Below are 18,729 nucleotides of genomic sequence, written 5' to 3'. Positions count from 1 at the left end.
ATATATCATCGTTCATCAAGTGCTTCAGGATTAAAAACAATATTCAACAGAAAACGAACTAATTAAAATAGAAATAAAATAAGAATGACCAAAAAACATTGAAACGTCCTAAAAAAGGAAAATAAATACCAAAAAATAAAAAACGTTGTTTCACGACACAGTCTCAGGAGGAAAAATCAGTGCATGTCTTTAAAAAGCATCTTACTTATTTTCTTTGGCTTTCTCTTGATTTTATAACTTGTTTGATGTTTTGTGTGACAAAAAAATTAATTATCCTTTTATATTCATATTCTGCCTCTTTGATCTCCTTTTTTGCACTCTTTTGCTTCTTCATCTAAAGCATATCAATATATTAATAAAGTTTGTTTGCTGCCGTTTGAACCGTCTCAGAGTGACGTGTTACCGCAAAGGGTTTCTGGGTAATGTAGTCTTGTGAAGTTGCTTGTACCTGAGGTGGTTTCTGGTGCTGTAATCTACTATTAAAATTGAGCTGAATCGGCATTTCAAGAGTATTGATGGATGAAAGTCACAATATTATTGGTCGGTACAAGCTGATGGAAAGTTTTGTCCAGGAAGAAAAAGATCAAAGATATTGGATTTTGGTTTAAATATGAAGGAATAGTTTTGTTTTTTGGCGTATATTGTTAAATAGGTGAAGAATATGAGTGTCGATGTGAAAAAAGGGTTAAAAGGACTTACACTTGTGTGTTTGAGTGTCTGGACTCTCCCTCCAGTTTTGTCCCTTCGTCTCATCTCCGTCTTCGCGTCCTCCCGCTCTTTTCTCTCGTGGTTCTGAACCAGCGTCCTCTCGTCCTCTGTCTCCTCCCCTCTGTCTCTCCTCAGGCTTTTCCTCCTGTTCCTTTCCTCTCTCCGCCCTGGCAGTATCAGCGCTCCAGGCCTTACAGGGTGAGGCCGAAGCCCAGCATCCCCTCCCACCTCGCTAGAAAAAGTGAGTCACATATAAACCCCCCACAGGTCTGCGCCGTAGCCAGAATCCCTTAAAGTCCACACCCTGACTTCATCTTTGTCTTCCTCCTCCTCATCAACACCCGGTCCAGATCCACGTACCCCGGTAGAACTAGAATACAGGACTCGTTGTTTGATGAATATTTACTTTATTTCATATTTTCTGGTCATTTCTTCAGGTGTTTGAAGTATTAATAAAGAACAGAGGAAGATAAAATGAATAAATAATGCAAAGCAACCCCCCAAAAGTATGTGTATGTTATATCAATAATAATAAGCTTCATCAGATGTTATGTTAGAATCTCTTCATTAAAAGAAGAAAACCGCACCTTTGACCTCGACTAATCAGAGCTGGATCGCACACAGAATCACCCTCAGCATATTGATTGAGCAACTTTCCTCCCTGTAGTCTGAGTTGCCTGTTTTCAAAAAGAAGCTCCAGTTTTCCAAAAGTAGCCAGAAGTAAATGGGTCAGAGGTCATAGGCGTTTTAATGGAGACGTGGAGGCCGGGAAACGACTGGAATATTTACACCCAGAATTATGTTCAGACGAGCCTCGACTGCACTGAACTGTCTTGTTTTAACTTATTGATGGGGTTGTACTTTAGCGGAGCGACTTCGGAGGGGAAACAGAGTTCAGACATGAATTTAATTTAATAATCCTCATTAATATACACGTTCATTAATCCTGTCTAGAATCAGGCCTCTTGCGTTCGCCTCCATCCTTCCCCCTCTGCCCGAGTCCTTCAGACGTAACTCAGACTTCGGCACGTCCACGCCGTCCGTCTCACGCTGAGGACGGAGGCATCGTGGCCTTCCCCCGCGTCTCAGAAATCATGTCTCTGCTTGAAACAGATGAGAAATATGTGCTTGTTGTTATTTTTCTCCTCTAACTCTTCCTCCCCGTGTCCTCTGTGTTTCTGACTCTTCCTCTCTGCCGTCGGCCAGGAGTGGAAAACTTAGTGCTTTACATCAGTGACACGGCGTGGTACGGTAGCTTTCTTTTTATTAATCTTCCTCCTCCATCTCATCTCCCTCCTTTTCCTAATCCCCCCCCCTCCCCCCTCCCATCCAACCAACCAGCTTACACCAAACGATCGACATCAGAATTCATATTCCTTGTATCTGCAAACTCTCACGATTTGAAAATATGTTGTTTGAAAAGTCGTTTGGTGTAAGGCCAGAATAGTTAGTTGTCATCTTTTGTGATCAAAGTGTTCATGTTGTGTTCATCTTTCCAACATTACTGGGGTGGTTGTGGTCCGGATGTATGAGGTTGTTAGCCATAGTTGGTGTATTACTGCAGGAGATGGGGTCTGGGAATACAGGAGCTTTATCTGTAAATTACCTTTCATACACCGAAGCAATTCAAAGAGCTTCACGGAACAATAAAAGAACACAGTCGAGGTAAAACAATTTACAATTATAGTGCAATACAAAGAAGTTCACAAGATAACAAGACAGTAAAAATACAGCAAAATGGTGAGAAAATATGAGCAGTAAAAATGCGCGTGAGCAGATTTAAAAGATTGTTATGTGGAAGTTCTGGAAGTTTATTTTAGACGTAAGGAGCATTAAAAACTAAACATCTGCCTCTCCAGACTTCTGACTCCAGGAACAGGAAGCAGAACCAGCACCTGAAGACCTGGGGGGTCTGGCGGGTCGATGACGCGGAATGAGATCCGTTACTGCTTTTTAAACGCGTAACTCAGCTCTATGAGACACAGGAGGCCGATGCAGTGATTTCAGTCCTGGTGTGATGTGGTTCTGGTTGGAACCCTGACAGCAGCGTTCTGGACTAACTGCAGTTGTCTAATAGCTTTTTACAGCAGACCCATAGAGATGCTGTTACAGCAGGCGAGCCTACTAAAAATACATACATGAACAGGTTTTTCAAGGACATGAATTCTTGCGATATCTTTGAGGTGATAGTGGCAGTTTTTTGTAACATTCTTGTCATGTTTGTTGAAGGTCAGAATCCAGAAATACATCAAGATTTCTGACTTGATCTTTCAAATGTTGAATTTGTATTTGTAATATTAATAGTTTAAATAATAATAGGTTGATATTTAGCGTCACCATGATTGATTTTAAATATCAGCATGTGGTTTCAGGGAATCCTCCCAAGTTCTGATTGGAGCGCTGAGGTATTTCCTGTGTTGGTTTGTGGGTAATATGATGTCACCATTAACTCGGGGACCACAGCTGACTTTTTGTAGTTATGTGTGATTTATTGGCCTCGTCCTTGTAATGAGATAAAAACCAAACTAAACTAAAAATATTCAACAATCAGATTGGTGGAACTTCGAGAGGCTGCAAATATATAAAACCACGATATGAAAAGTGATATGCAAAGTAGAATACTGATAATCATAACCAAGTTATCCCTCTCCCCCAGAGTGACTTTCGAGATCACTTTACCCATGATTCATTGCTCCCCGGAGGACAGGTCGCACCTTCTCCTTCACACTGAAACAGGCCCGGTAGAATCCAGCAAGGAAGCGGCGTTGAGCTAAAATTATCTTTTTCCAAATGGCTCTTCCATTTTGCATTAGATGAGGTGCACTTCACTTCAACTTGTTCACTCACTTAAAGCGGTCGGACCACGAGAGACGAGATCGCTCGGGACGCCGCCGCGAAGAAATCCCGCCATGTCCGGACGCCACCGAAGGATTGTGGGAATTTGTCAGTTAGCGTCTGCAACTAGCATAGAAACATTGGTGTAGGACTCTCCAAATGTTTAATAACTCTGAGCGTTTAGTTTATGTTTATGTTGAGTTTATGACATCACAGACATTACAGGGAGGATAAGCGTCTAAAGATGGAAGTCAAACATGAATTCCTTTCCTTCTCCTGTGACGTTTGTGTTTTTCGGCAGTATCAGTCCCGTCACCGTATTTCAGTTGACACCCAGAATTCCCTTTAACCTCCCAGATAACTTGTTTTCATTCTCCTGTCTTGTAAACAAACTCGCCATACTCGTATATTTTAGCATCATAAAACCGAACCAGATCTGCCATAAAACCTACCTCACCCCCAAAAGCAGAATAAACAAATAGACATAAAAACAAACCTTGACACGGCGATCACCCTCACGAATCCTCTGAGAGAAGCCAGTAAAACTATTAGCAAAAACACCGTCTTTCTGTCCGTCCACGTCCTTCCTCCTGTCTGCCCCTCGTTAAACCTTCTGTCCCGTCGTGCATCACTCATCAGCGTTGGACATGGACGCGCAAAAAGACAAAAGCCAGGCTGCTGTACCAGCGGCTGCCACCAGATGTCGCCCTCCGTCAGAGAATATTCAGTGTGGTTGAAGCTTTATGTTCTACGGAGAACCTACATGTTTTCATGTCGCGGTACGTAAACTAAGAGTGGCCTCCTGCTGGATGCTTTCCCATCCTGCTCAAGTATCCTGATGTGTCCTCTTTTTCCATAGACCTCCATTAAAAACACAACACACACTGTAGTTCATTGTGACTCAATCCCACATACTAATACTCACTAGAGCGCCCAAATATGGACTAATCCGCTGCTGAAAATAGTCCCCAACACAGTCATTATTTCCCCCGTTTGTTTGATTAAAACCATAGTGAGCAGCTTTTAGGAGATTACTGATTCATCAATATTTTTTAAGATCAACATGTTCAGAAGGAGAGCCAGAGACAGGAAGTGGGACAGTTTTGAGAGACGGACTGTTGATTTTAATTTAAATATGGGATTTGTTGACAATAAGCAAAATATAGAATAGCCTACCACCAAAATGATCCTTTATTCTAAAACATGGAAAGAGTTGCAACTAATAATGATTTTATTATCTATTCTTCTTCTAGATATTGTTTTGATTGACTAATTGACTGTGACATCTATCCAACATCAGTGAGTAGTTGTTCATTGATGATGTCTTGACTTGTCCGGCCATCAGTCTAAAGTCAAGCTGAATAATGATTTAGTCGTTTAACAGAAAATGAATGAGCAGCTATTTTGATAATTAATTTAAGATTAAAAACGGCAGCTCAAGATTTGTTTGTCTCAACTCAGAAAGTGGCAACATGTGTCACCATCCACTTCTTTTTGTTTTCCTACATGTGCGATTGTGTCAGTGCTCCTCTGAGGGCAGAAAGTTTCAGCAATAACAGAATAATCAATAATAAAGGAAGTTTCAGTTCTGGAAGTTTGTGGCCTCCAAAATCCCCCAAACCGTGTGTAACTTTTTTCCTCAGGTGTGTGTGTGTGCATCCTCTAAAAGTATTGTTCGGTGTCCTGAATGCATCATCACGTTCTTGATGCCGCGGCGCTCCGTGAAGAATCTCAGCACATTTATTTATTCAGGATCCCGTCTACGAGAGGAACAGATAAATGAGTAAGATATGAGTGATGGCTCGGAAATAAGTGAAATTCTGCAGGTGGTCTGGTGCAGCAGCACACGGCGAGACGGATAAAGAGCCCGAGTGGGAACAGCAGATTAGTTATTACTTCACACAAGTTTGCCAGGATCAATAAGCCCAGATTGTAGCACATGATGGATTTTACTGCTCCATTTTTTTTTTTTTTTTTACCTTTTCCCTCGGATTCTGGTCGTAAATCGGATTATGGGAGTGTAGATGAGAGCCGGCTGCAGGATTAAAGGAGCTTAACGCCTCTTTCTGTATCAGTCACACTCTGTTACATGCTGCTGGGAGATGTGCTGCTCTCCTGTCTCCGTGGCGACCGTTTAGATGTGTAGACCAGCAGAGTGAGGACAGGTTTAAAAAGTGAGAACATCTTTAGAAAGTGAGGACTTCTTTGAAAGTCAGGACATCTTTAAAAAGTGAGAACATCTATAGAAAGTGAGGACATCTTTAGAAAGTCAGGACTTCTTTAGAAAGTGAGGAAATCTTTCAAAAGTGAGGACGTCTTTAAAACGTCAGGACATCTTTAGAAAGTGAGGACAGGTTTAAAAAGTGAGAACATCTTTAGAAAGTGAGGACATCTTTGAAAGTCAGGACATCTTTAAAAAGTGAGAACATCTATAGAAAGTGAGGACATCTTTAAAAAGTGAGAACATCTATAGAAAGTGAGGACATCTTTAGAAAGTGAGAACATCTATAGAAAGTGAGGACATCTTTAGAAAGTGAGGACATCTTTAAAAAGTGAGGACGTCTTTTAAACGTCAGGACATCTTTAGAAAGTTAAGACCTCTTTAGGAAGTGAGGACATCTTTAAAAAGTGAGGACATCTTTTGAAAGTCAGGACATCCATAGAAAGCAAGGGCATTTATAAAAGAAAGTGAGGACACGTACAATTGAGGACATTTTCAGTGATGAGGAGACCTTTTAAAACGTGAGGACACATATAGACGGTGAGGACATTTTTAGAATCGATGACACACTTGAAGAGTGGGGACATTTCAGCAAAGTGGGGACCTTTTTGAAAGTGAGGACATTTTTTAGAAAGGATTTATATCAGTAGTCTGAAAACCGTTTCTGTTTGTTTTCAGTCACAGATATTTCACCCCTCCGGCCAGGAAGACCAGGAACCACTGACCCACCAAGCTCCGCCTCCAGCTGACCCCGGCTCCATCAAATCCCAGGACCCCGCCGGCTGCATCCTGGGTCGCCCCGACACCAACGGCACTGACCACGTCACCGAGGGAGGACAGGGAATAAAGAAGGAGGAGGAAGTAGAGAAGAAGGGGAGGAGGACCTATAACAGATCCCTGCAGCCCCCCCAGCCCTCAAAACTCCACCTATTCATGTCTCAGACCTCCTCCATCGCCGCTGCCACTCCGCCCAAGACGAGACCGTCCAGGGAGCTTCCTCGTGACCCAGAGAGCAACGCCACTTCTGGGGTTAAGCTCAAAATGGCGGCGTTGACCTCCAGCTTGTCCCGCCTCCCCAAGCCAAAGAGCCACTGAGCTGCCGGCCTCTTAGTCCAGCTTCCTAACGCGCAGCAGTGAGATCCAGCCAGAAAACCAGACTACCTGAAACTGGATCGCTAAGTTCTGATTCTGAGGTTGAAATACAAACGGTTAACTAATTTATTGTTAATATTGTGAGCACTATGACTGAAAATAAAGGTTTAAACACTTTATTTTAAAGGTCCCAGAATGATTTCCTACAAAGACGCTGATGTATAAATTTATTCATATTACATCGTGTTAGATGTCATTTGTATGGAAGACAAAACCTGCCATTATAATAAATAAATGGATAAATTATAACTTAATAAATAATGAAGACAGAAGTTAAGAATTAAAAAACTTAAATAACTGTGCAGTTTAATGTGAAAATGAATACATATTCACAGAAATAGTAAATAAATTTGACTTATTACTTATTTAATTTATTTTCATATTGAATTGTTTCCAAATTTGATATATTTATTAACTGTATCTTCCCTATTTATTTACTTCCCTTTTTATTTATTTCTCTTTTTTATGTAAATATAATATATTTTCTTAACCTGTGTAATTGAGAGGACGGGGCCTTGAAGGTGTCACAACCATTGATTAATCTATTCAAGAGTTCACAGATTGATTTGATTCTCAACCACTAGTCGAGCACATTTAGTTATTATAATGGCAGGTTTAGTCCTCCGTAATCTGGGGGGAAATGAAGACGGCAGTCTATGGAGGAAATTTCTTATGCACAGCTCAATAATTAGTGCGTCATTTATCACCGTTACTTCCGCTGCAAATTAATTTAATTTAAAAAGTATGTGTGAGTTCTTAGTTTTGGCTGTTAAAGTACAATGTTTTTTTGTGTTTTAGATCCGTCAAAGATACTCGACAGGATAACGAACCTCTCTAAAAACTTTGATGATGCTGCAGGTTTTTAATCTAGTTCATGAAAACTGCTGCTAAACTCCGGCTGCGTCGTGCTGCTCTCCTGTGTTTTATTTCCTCCTTGAAACTCCTGACTTTTCAATTAATTAACTGCCCTTAGTGGCTGCAGACGACTAAACAATTAAACATATACAGAGAAGGAAATTAGTTTATATGGAGAAGTTCTTTCAAGGAAAATAAAAACATTGTTGTTTTGTACCTTCAATTTGCACAAATTATATCAGTCGCCTTTCTAGGAAATTATCAGGAAATTACAGGACCAGTAAAATAAAGCGGTATGTTTTAATTGATGCTCTCATTTTGCAGCAAATTTATTTCCATTAGCAAACGAGTAAAAGACTAAAAGCGTGTTTGTTCCTCAGAAGACGACTTTGTTCTTCTGCTCGCTCGCTGTGCGTTACGAAGCAGTTTGTCTGTTCTGAAAACTCGTGGAACCTCACTGCTCTTCATCCTTCCCCCTCTCCGGCGAGGATGCCGAGTCTTCCTCTCACGGGAGTCGCTCAAACACAAACACTGGTATCTCTCACGTCGACCTCCAAACACCGGATCCTTCCATCCATCCGCCTCGTCATATAAACCTGCTGCTCTGCAACACAACGCGCCGCCAAGGTCAGAAACTTTACTTCTGTTCCACCTCTTGAGAAAATCCGCTCTCCGTCTCCTCTCACGCCTCCCATGTTTGATTTATTCTCGTCTCGTTGTTTTAATCTCATGAATCCACAAAACCAGGATTCCCTCTTTTGATTTTTCACTCGTTAAATCCACGACTTTTAATCATTGACAGATCTTTAAACCGGCTGATTTCTCTTAACGACCGGCAGTCGGATGCTGATCTCACCGATTACTTTCGTCTTTGTTCTTCTAAAACTCTTTCCGAGCCGCAGAAAGACCTGAAGTTGTAAAAACAAGGTGTTTTTCTTCTTCTTCTTAATCTCTAAAGATTGAACATGTTTTTATCAAACTGATGATTTGAAGGTCAGCTGAGGACTTTAAGGGTCAAAGGTCACTGTGTGCTTCAAACAAAGTCTGCTGTCGTGGAAGGATAAGTACATTTCCCTCAACTCGGACTTGTACTCGATTATTTCCATATTAAAGTACATTTACTTCTGAAGAATTATGAGGTACTTGTTCTCTAGTACGTCTATATTAAAGATAATTTACTTCAGAAGAATTGTAAGGTACTTGTACTCTAGTACTTCTATATTAAAGTAGATTTACTTCAGAATAATTGTAAGGTACTTGTACTCTAATACTTCTATATCATGTACTTCTGAAGAATTGTGAGGTACTTGTACTCTAGTACTTCTATATTAAAGTACATGTACTTCAGAAGAATTGTGAGGTACTTGTACTCTAGTTTATCTAACTTGAGAGTCCTACTGAAACTAATTAGTGACACACATCATCGTAGTTTAGTTGACGCACTTCAACAGCAAACGTAATCCACGACAAAATCTGTTTCCCTTGAAACGTAATTCACAACGCAGTTTAGTGGCGAGGGAACGTGATTTGGAGGAAAGCAGCAAACGTGGTTCACAGCCGTGAGTTTGAACCTTTCGACCGACTGGAGTGAAAACAAGATACATTTAAGCGTCAGCCTTCAGCCGAGGAGCAGTTTGCTAAAGTGTCACAAAGTCAAGTCGCTCACGTTGTTGGCTGAGATACTCAGTCAGGACACATTCGTACATCCTTCTTCATCGTCAAGGTCACGCTGCAAGTCGGAGAAAAACACCTGGTGAAAACCGGCGCGCTGACATTTACTCTCCGGACGCATCGATCGCTCCGATCTCATCGTCCGTCAGCAGAACGTGACTCATCCAACGCTGCTCGCTTTAGTGAGTGACCGTATATGCAATGAAAATATGCAACGTCACACTGTAGGTTTAACCCCCTGTCCTGCCCGTGTGCCCCGGAGCAAGAGGCGTGGAAGACATATATGCAAAAACAGATGTTGAGGGTGGTCCGTGGTTCTACAGACAATCCAATAATAAGTCCTGTTTTTTGGTGATTAATCCATCAGAAGACGTGAAATATTACTGACGACGTGTAGAACAACAACAACACCTGAGGTGAAAAACAGCAAATTCAACAATCAATCAGTCCTGTAAATCATTGTAGTGTCTTTGGTTTCCAGCACAAATTACAAATCTAACTATTAAACTGAATGGGATTTGTTGATGAAATAATAAAATGATCAGCAGTAATGTCTGGCTACAAAAAATGAATGCCAGTAAAAATAAGGTAAAAGTACAATCTTTTCCTTAATTCCTCATTTGGATATGCATAAGCCTCCTCCACGAATAGTCTTCCAGGTGTCCATATAAAAGAATTATTTAGAAATTATTAGAAGTATAAATGGGAAAAAAACAAAAGCCAGAGCAAACTGAACATAAAAATAAGAACTGACGTTAACCTCATTGATTTAAAAGTCTCCATTATTGATCAACAACTCCTGATGTTTTTAGTATCTAACAAGGTTACTTCAGATCCACCCGTCGCTCCTCCTCAGCCCAAATATGGTCACTTCCTTCTCTGGTTGCAAAGACATCTAAGATGGCGATGGCCAAAATGACAAACTCAAGGCTTTAAAACCATAAAACACAAACCAACGGGTGACATCACCATGACGACGTCCACTTATTTTATACAGTCTTTGGTGAGATGAAGTCCATTATCAGGTCTTCACAAATCAGGTCCAACTCCAACTTTTCTCAGCTCTGTTTTTCTTGTTTTTTCCAAGATGTGAAATATTAACTTCTTCCAGATTGTTGAAAACACCGGAGGATGAAGAATCTCTATTTGCATATATTTTATTTTATTTACGCTTCAGATTCTCGACACGGTCTGACCTGCTTCTGAACTCCCAGATTGAGACCAGAAGCACCGGTTTTTCTTCCCCCGTCCGTCTGTCTTCTTGTTCTTCCTCCCTGCCCGTCTTTCATCTTCTCGCCTCACGTTTTTAACCTCATCATCATCACTGATATGACAGAGTCCGTCCACCTCTCCGTGTTTAATCTCTCCATCCATCCATCATCTGTGAAGAAGCAGCAGGGAGGGATAACGAGGCCGTCAGGGAGACGGGGTGAAGAGAGGCTGTTGGCTGTAATTGCTCTTTTTATATTTTTTATTGGACCAGCTTTGTTCTGCTTCTATTGTCCAAACACTCATCTCTCCTCTCCTGCCTCCTCTTTCCCTTTTCTTTGCCTCCTCTGCTCCTCCTTTTTCACTTCTCTTTTCCTTTTTTGGCACTTTCTTTGCTTTCCGACATCCTCATTAGCTTTCCTCGATCTTCTGTTTCTTTCCTACATCCTCCATTCATATCCTATATTCTTCTATCATTTCCTACAGCCTCTATTCCTTTCCTACTTCCTCCTTTCTTTCTCTATATCATCCTTTCCTTTCTAATATCTTCCTTTCCTTTCCTACACCCTCCTTTCCTATAACCTCCATTCCTTTCCTATCCTCTTTCCCGTTATTACTTCGTCCTTTCTTTTCCTATTTCCTCATCTTTTCCTTTGTCTTTCTTTCCTCTCCTTTCCTTCATCCTCCATTCCTTTCCTATGTAACCTTTCCCTTAACCTAATCTTTTCTTTTCCTATTCCTCCTATATCTTTGTTTCCTTTCGTACGTCTTCATAACCTTTCCTAGATCTTCTGTTCCTTTCCTACTTCATCCTTTCCTCCCTCCTTTGCTTACTTCCTCCTTTACTTTCCTACATCCTTTTTTACTTTCCCTCCCTTCTGAGTTTCACTAAATATGTTTTTCTCTTTTTAATTCAGTAGTGCTGTTTTAGTCCAGCACACACACACACACACACACACACACACACACACACACACACACACACACACACACACACACACACACACACACACACACTCTATTACCATTACCACTGAGGAGTTGTAGATAACCCTGGTTGCCATGGCGATACAGCCACGGCAACAGCATCCCCACCTCTCCTCATTTTCCTTCGTTTCGTACTCTCACTGATGAGTCGGCCAATCAGGAGAGCCCCTGTACCTCACACAGCTGCCTCCTCGTTATGTCTCCTGTCTCCTCCTTTCCTTCCCTAGCTCCTTATTCTGTCCACTACTCCTTATGTTACCTAGCTCCTTCTTTCCTTCTCTTCATTTCCATCCTTAGCTTCACATTTTACTACCTATCTCCTCCTTTCCTTTCCTTCCTCCTGTATTTCTTATGTCCTTCTTTCCTTTCTGTCCTCCTCTATTTCCTACCTCCTTGTTTCCTTACCCTCCACTTCCTCTTCTTGCACAATCTTTTCCTTTCCTTCCTAGCTGCTTGGTCTTTGTTCGTGTTTTACCTCCTTATCTACCTGTTTTCCTGTGAGCTCACGAGAACAAACGTTTGTGTTACAGTGACTTCCTGTTTCCTGTTTGTCTTCCGTGAACGTTTCCTGTCCACCAGCAGCTTGTACGCGTCCGTCCCCTCCATCATCTGCCCGGATTAACGCCATCTTCACTCTAGTTAACGCCGGATTTACCTGCCGAGTTTTCACAGCCCAGAACAAACCGCACCGCCAGCTGATAGCGAAGTTTAACCCTGAAGGTCGCTTCATCCTGACGAGGGATTCTTTCATGAGGAGCAATAACATTTAACCTGCCTCCCAGCAGCCGACCGTCCAATCGAAATCCTCCGCTGACTAAACAGCTGGAAGCATCATTCTTAATTGGATATACATTCATTTTAGAGTTAAATAATATCAATCAGTGTTTCATTATTAATTAACTGCATGATTGAGATAATTTAGAAACAGGCTGTGATGTCATAAACATGTTCAGGCCAGTAAACTGCCCTCAGATCATATTAGTCACTTGTTATAATCTCTTCAGTGTGAGAAACTTCACTCCAACACATCTACACGTTATGCTCTTAAAGCGGACCATTCTTCTTCTGTTTTGATTCTAGTGGAGAAATCTGAGCCGAGTTAATTCATGCAAGTGACACGAAACCCAGCGGGGTGCGTTCACATCCGAGCATCAGCTGCTTTCTGCTTCAAATTCATCATCGAAATCACCAGGCAGTGTTTGTTAATTCCACAATAAAAATAAAACTCTTCTGCTTATAAAGAGATGAATTGATGTTAGAAGTGAAAAGACATAACAAAAAAAGCTTTTTCAAAATGAAGGAGGGAAATAAATTAAACTAGGCTGTTGCTTGTTGACTTTGGCCTTCATTTTTCTATTTTTAAATTGATAAAAATCAATATAAAATAAATGATAAATGAGTTAATCAGAGATGGCTGTCCTTCACCTCGATCAGGAATATTCAAGTTAATCCCCAAATAAAAAACGAAATATATATATAGTATAGGTATAATAAATAAGTAAAATAAGTAAAAATGGCAAATGTATTTGCAAATTATATCTCAAAACAAAATAATAATAATTATTCACTATTTTCTGACATTGTTAAGACGAAACAATTCATTAATCATAAATAAAAATAACCGTTACATACTAAACGAACTATAATTGACAGGTGTCAGTTATTTAAACATTTTAAACATGCATCAAGATACAACAAGTATTAGTGTTCAGTTTTATACTTTACAGGACTGATTGTTGAACTCAGGTTAATCTGCTTTAACAGGGTTTATTTCATGGGTGGAGCATTTCAAATTCAATCCTCATTCATTTAACTTCTTGCCAATGAGACTCTACTCACGATGCCTGCCTTTTCAAAATAAGAGCACGCTGTTCAAGATAACCGATGCAAATGAGTGAGAATTAACAGGATCACGTTAGCAGGATCAGTTGAAGAACGTTACCTAAAATCCATCAATCCTGTCAATCATCTCGACTCATCAGCAAGAATTCATCAGTAATTCCCTTCAGGGTGAATGAAGTTCTGTCTTATTTTAGAACGCCCCTGATGTGACGCTGTTCTTCATCTCACCTGTTGTTGTTGTTGTTATTTACTACATGAGCTGAGAGACAGGAAGTTCATCACGAACACCGAGACAAGTCGCAGCAGCCGCTTCGGAAAACGCCGCTTTTTGAAGCACGTCGGGCGCTGGAGAGTTGAGTGTTGGTTCTAAAAACATTACACATCACATTTATTTTCTCTTTATCGTTGTTGAAATCCTCAGCTGTTTCCGGCTGTAAAAGTCTGATTTTTTTTTTTAATTTAAGTGAATTTGTCAGACTAAAAACCACATGACTGGTTTTCAGTTTGAAATATAATTTGTCCGTTATTGACACTGTTGTGTGATTTTCATTTTAAAGGTTAAAGGTGTGGAGGTCATAAAGGTCACTGAACACTGAAATTATATATATAAAGTTTCCATTTTGGTTTGGAAAAAGATCAAACGTATGCTTTATGGCACAAACAAACAACCGGCTGAACAACAAACATTTCCAAAAGTGGAATTACCTTTACGGCCGACGTGTAACATGTTACATGTTTCCAGGGCACATGTTCTCTTTTAAAAGTTATGACTTGCAAATTAATCCCAAATAACAATCTACTTTGCTTTTTTTATTTTATTTTTATCACTGTGTAAATGAACAGTTTTTTCGAAATATTTCACATTAAAAGCCTTCGACGCGAGCAGAGCTCATGGAGGCTTTTAATTTGAAACTGTACACCTGTGCAGGAAGTGTTGAGTTCCACAAGTAGAAGCGAAAATAAAAACTGTTGGAGCTGTATGTAAACGTTGGGCGTTCCCACCATAAGCTGCTTTGTTGTCGATAATATTTCAATTGCTGTATTTACACATATTTAAAATAGACGTTTAATATAGTATCTCCACAGCTCGACCTTGAATAATCAGAATAATGTACTCATATCTATACGGCATCCTTCTACAGTGTATCCACTCTGCTGTCCTGTACTGTACACTCTGTGCTGTCTGGGGAAATACTTTTATTTTAAAAACTTGAAGGACAGGTATTTTATGTTGAAAAACCATCCTGCCATTTCTTATGTCACCTGCTGGTTTTTGTTGAATTTAATTTGTGTGCAATAACTCTTATTTGTGTGACAAACTGTACAATGTCTTACCTACTGTTGTTATTATTATTATTATTATTATTATTATTATTATTATTATTATTATTATTATTAACACTGAAGCTCGTAAAGCATTTCAGTCTGAAAACGCACTTTACAAAACTGAAAGGAGGCGATGTGACGCTTCGTTCAGCTTGGCTCTTAAAGACAAAAACAAAGTTTTATTTGTGTTTTTATTTTTGGTGGGTTTTTTTCTTCATGAAATTTGACCCTTTTTTAGTCTTTTTCTTGGCTCAAACAGCTGCATTAATGCTGCATTCATGTCACAAAACAAAACAAATATATTTCACACTTTTAGGAGGTTAAATATTCCAAGAAAAGTGTTTCATTTTAACGCAAACTGAGTTCCACACGCAAAAAGACTACAATAATGGCGTCTTGACAAAAATGGTCCCATCTGATGTAAATGCAGCGTTATTGGCCGGGACAGCTTGGCTCTGATTGGTTAAGACTTTTAAACAGGTTAAAAAGAGTCTGATATCTGCCGTATAGCATGCGTTAAATATTTCATCCCGACTACCTGTGTCAGACCTGTGACATCACATCCTGTTTTGGTGTCTAAGTGCTGGGAAGTGCGGTTTCACTGGAGCGAAGCTCTGTTGTGATTGGCCGATGTAGCTGCTTATTGGTCATTTTTCTTGTCCTCTTCTGTCATTAGCTGAGACGTCTCTGATGCTGCTGAGAAGCTGAATGCTGAAATAAAGATAATCGACAAAAAGATGAATTTGTTGGGTCTTCTTCCACTGATGTACTGTTTGTTGTTTCTGTGTGAATCTCTGAATTGATTTCACGGTCAGACGGCTAGCGATGTATTTTGGCATCACAGAGAGACGAGTGGACCAACATGGGACTTTATTTGGGAAAACCAGACAAACTTAATTATAATCTCATTTACATGCATGAAATGTGACCGCCAACCTGCTGAGCCGGAGCCGCCCGACTCATCTGTTCATCCTGTTTAAATCAGACCAAAATATAGTTGAGGTATCAGACAGAAAACACGTAATTCCTCCTGTGTGTGTGTGTGTGTGTGTGCGTGTGTGAGAAAGAGAGACACAGGTAAGTGTAGTAAAGTTTCTGTAACATCCCTCCTGATTAATTCCCTTCCTGTCTGAATTCTCCAGACTGGAGTTTTTCATCCGGCTGCTTCCTGCTGCTGAAGATTAAAAAACAGACAAATCCGGAGGGTTTCACACAGACACACACACACACACACACACACACACACACACACACACACACACACACACACACACACACACACACACACGCACGCGCACACACACACACTCAGTTGGACATAATCCCCTCACACTCAGCAGGAAGTTCTCCTCATCTTGCATCTCCTCCACCAAGGACAAAACTTCCTCCAAAATAAGAGCGCATCCAGACTGGGCCTCCAGATTAAAAGACAACATCGTGTCACAACGGCGCCGTGGTATGGGTTTTGATTAAGTTTAAAATACTATAAAACAGCGTGTGAACACCCAGACCTCCTCCCTCTGTGACTAAAGCTTGGGACAAACCTGTGAAGTCTCAGATACGCCGGGAAACCGAACCGCCCTGTCTGGGTTCATGACATCATCCAGAGGTGCTCGGGTGATGTCATGTGCATTAGGGAAGGGCCGTCCCTGTGTTTAGAGAACATAGAGATGATCCCGTATTTTTGCTATGCTAAGCTAACTAGCCTGCAGACATGAGAGTGACTCTCGGCAAGAAACGTGTCAAACTAACGAACGCTTCAACGCGTCAGGTTCAGGCAAGAAAACCACTCAGTTAGTTTACTTGCGGCCTACATGCAGCCTTCTCCTGGATTTGGAACCCCCCCTTCCTCCATCCGCCCACCATGAGTGGTTTCCACCAACATGTAATACTACACCAACAGCTCTGACGTCACGTGGATGCGTTTAAATCATGTGTTCACCACTATATATAGATTTGTTTTTTCAAGACTATTTGATGAACTGCCGTGGGCTCGAAAAGTTCCCTTGACTCCCGATGAGCCCCAACTTTTCCAACCTGGAAGCTTCTCGACGGTAATTCCGTCCTGACGCTCGGCGTCTCCCGACAGCCGACTCTTCATCCTGACCTTCATCCTCGTCTCCTCGTCTTCGCTGACGCCCCCACACTTTAATATCTGAGCCTGATGGCCGGTGCTGAAATATGTTCCCATTTGTCCCGACACCCTGAACGCAGCGGGATTGATGGTCGCTCCGTCTTGATGCTGAAGGCCGAAGCGGAGTGACAGCCTCCATGATGATGATGATGATGATGATGAGTGGGTGTCATGGAAACAGACGGCGGCTCCTCAAAACCGAGAAAACACAACGAGCATCAGGAGAATCTGTCTCTTCACTCTCATCAGTTAAACTAATACATGTCTAAAAGCAGACTTCGCTTGTAGTTCACAAGAAAAGCATAATAATTCGATAGTTAAAATGAATGAAAATGCTTCATCTTAACATCTCTCCATGAGACTATCTTTAACTGTTAGAGCTTGTTTTAATATTTTGTTGTGCATGAGACGGTTTTACTTTGAGCTAACGACTGTGATTCAACTGATCTATAACAGTTTGTTCCATCTATTAGAGCGCTGGTGTGTGTGTGTGTGTGTGTGTGTGTGTGTGTGTGTGTGTGTGTGTGTGTGTGTGTGTGTGTGTGTGTGTGTATTGAAGCCCTGCAGCTGAATGAAAACAGCGGGGAGGAAACTCGTCCACTCTGCTGCTGCGTTCGGCCTCCAGCTACAGAGCGTTTATTAGAGGGGGAGGGAACTAATAATACAAACTGGTCCTGTACGTGTGTGTGTGCCTACCTAAATGCAAAAACATCCTGTCAATACATTTCAATTCATACAGATAATATTTAGCCTGCAACAAAGACTATTATTATTCAGTTTGTGTCACTTTGTTAAAATTGAGCTACAATTCTGTTCTTGAACATCACATCTCCAGTTATATTGTCCACCTATTTCACAATATATGCTGGTATACCGTATCTTTGTATGTTTATCTTACTTTTTTTTGTCTTTCCTGGCCACCAGGTGGCGACTCCTCTCCTCTCCTTCTCTCTTGATGTATTATCTCAGTAAACATTGTAAACATGAGTTTATGGTCTCAACCTCTAGTTTCAAGTCTTCTTCAATCCAGCATGATGTTCATTTAGTACATTATGGTCCATTTAGAGTCCACCAGACCAGGAAGCAGGGGATGCTTTAGGGGCGGGGCTACCTGCTGATTGACAGGTCGCTACCACGCTACCAATGCAGTTAGCTACTAAGACGACTTTAACACTTAACTGTAAAGTTGACCTTCAATCATGAAGCTAACTTTGTTAGCAGCTTCACACCAGAATCCACATGGATCCAGATCCAGTAAGGTTACTGCTCCAGGTGCCGCTCTGTGTGTTCATCAGATCCACCTGTCGCTCCTCCACAGTCCAAATATGGTCACTTCCTTCCTTAAAAAATCGAAGATGGCAACAGCCAAAACTCCGACCTTGATGCTTCAAAACCGTAGTCAACAAACCAACGGGTGACGTCACAAGAGCCTGAGAGAGTGGGGGTGTCGGGAATTGCTGTTGTTGCTCCTGTCAGATGAGTCCACATTAAGACAGAAAGACACGTCCCATCAGCCCGTTATGACCTCATATTACAAAACAGCTGATGTAGCTTTTCTAAATCCTGGGTGTTGTCAGCTGTTTTCACCCGGACAAATGATTCTATTAAAATGATGTCCGCTCATTTTCACAATGAGCTGAAAGCAGCATTGTTGTCTCCGATAGCAACAGAGAAATCATCATCATCATCACTGCAGTGTCTCTGTAGGTCTGCGGCCACCATGGCGTCCCGTTGATCGGTGTGTGCAGCGTCGAGGTGAATAAATGTGTTTTTAATGGATCTGCTTTAG

At 41.1% G+C, this 18,729-nt stretch overlaps 2 protein-coding genes across 5 annotated transcripts in view; both read left to right on the top strand.

The window, feature by feature from the left end:
• The window catches only part of cep131 (centrosomal protein 131), a 232,948-nt gene that overhangs the window by 112,786 nt on the left and 101,433 nt on the right, over window positions 1–18,729 (top strand). The gene's annotated exons all lie outside the window — the stretch shown is intronic.
• LOC311032574 (uncharacterized protein) overlaps window positions 1–18,729 on the top strand; it is a 49,800-nt gene that overhangs the window by 29,515 nt on the left and 1,556 nt on the right. The window contains exons 13-15 of one of the 4 annotated variants that reach the window (XM_084039471.1): window positions 844–949; window positions 1,915–1,954; window positions 6,443–6,619. The exons of 1 other annotated variant lie outside the window; for it this stretch is intronic. In XM_084039471.1, the coding sequence (XP_083895597.1) occupies window positions 844–949; window positions 1,915–1,954; window positions 6,443–6,488 (192 nt within the window). In that variant the 3' untranslated portion in view covers window positions 6,489–6,619. Of the gene's footprint in view, window positions 1–843; window positions 950–1,914; window positions 1,955–6,442; window positions 8,831–18,729 lie in introns of those variants that run through there. 2 more of the 4 variants (XM_084039472.1, XM_084039470.1) reach the window with 2 other exon arrangements.

The sequence above is a fragment of the Eutrigla gurnardus genome, assembly GCF_963514095.1.
Source record: "Eutrigla gurnardus genome assembly, chromosome: 22".
NCBI classification, from domain to species: Eukaryota; Metazoa; Chordata; class Actinopteri; order Perciformes; family Triglidae; genus Eutrigla; species Eutrigla gurnardus.
The sequence above is the reverse complement of the archived record's forward strand: the minus strand, read 5'-3'. Positions and strand labels throughout refer to the sequence as shown.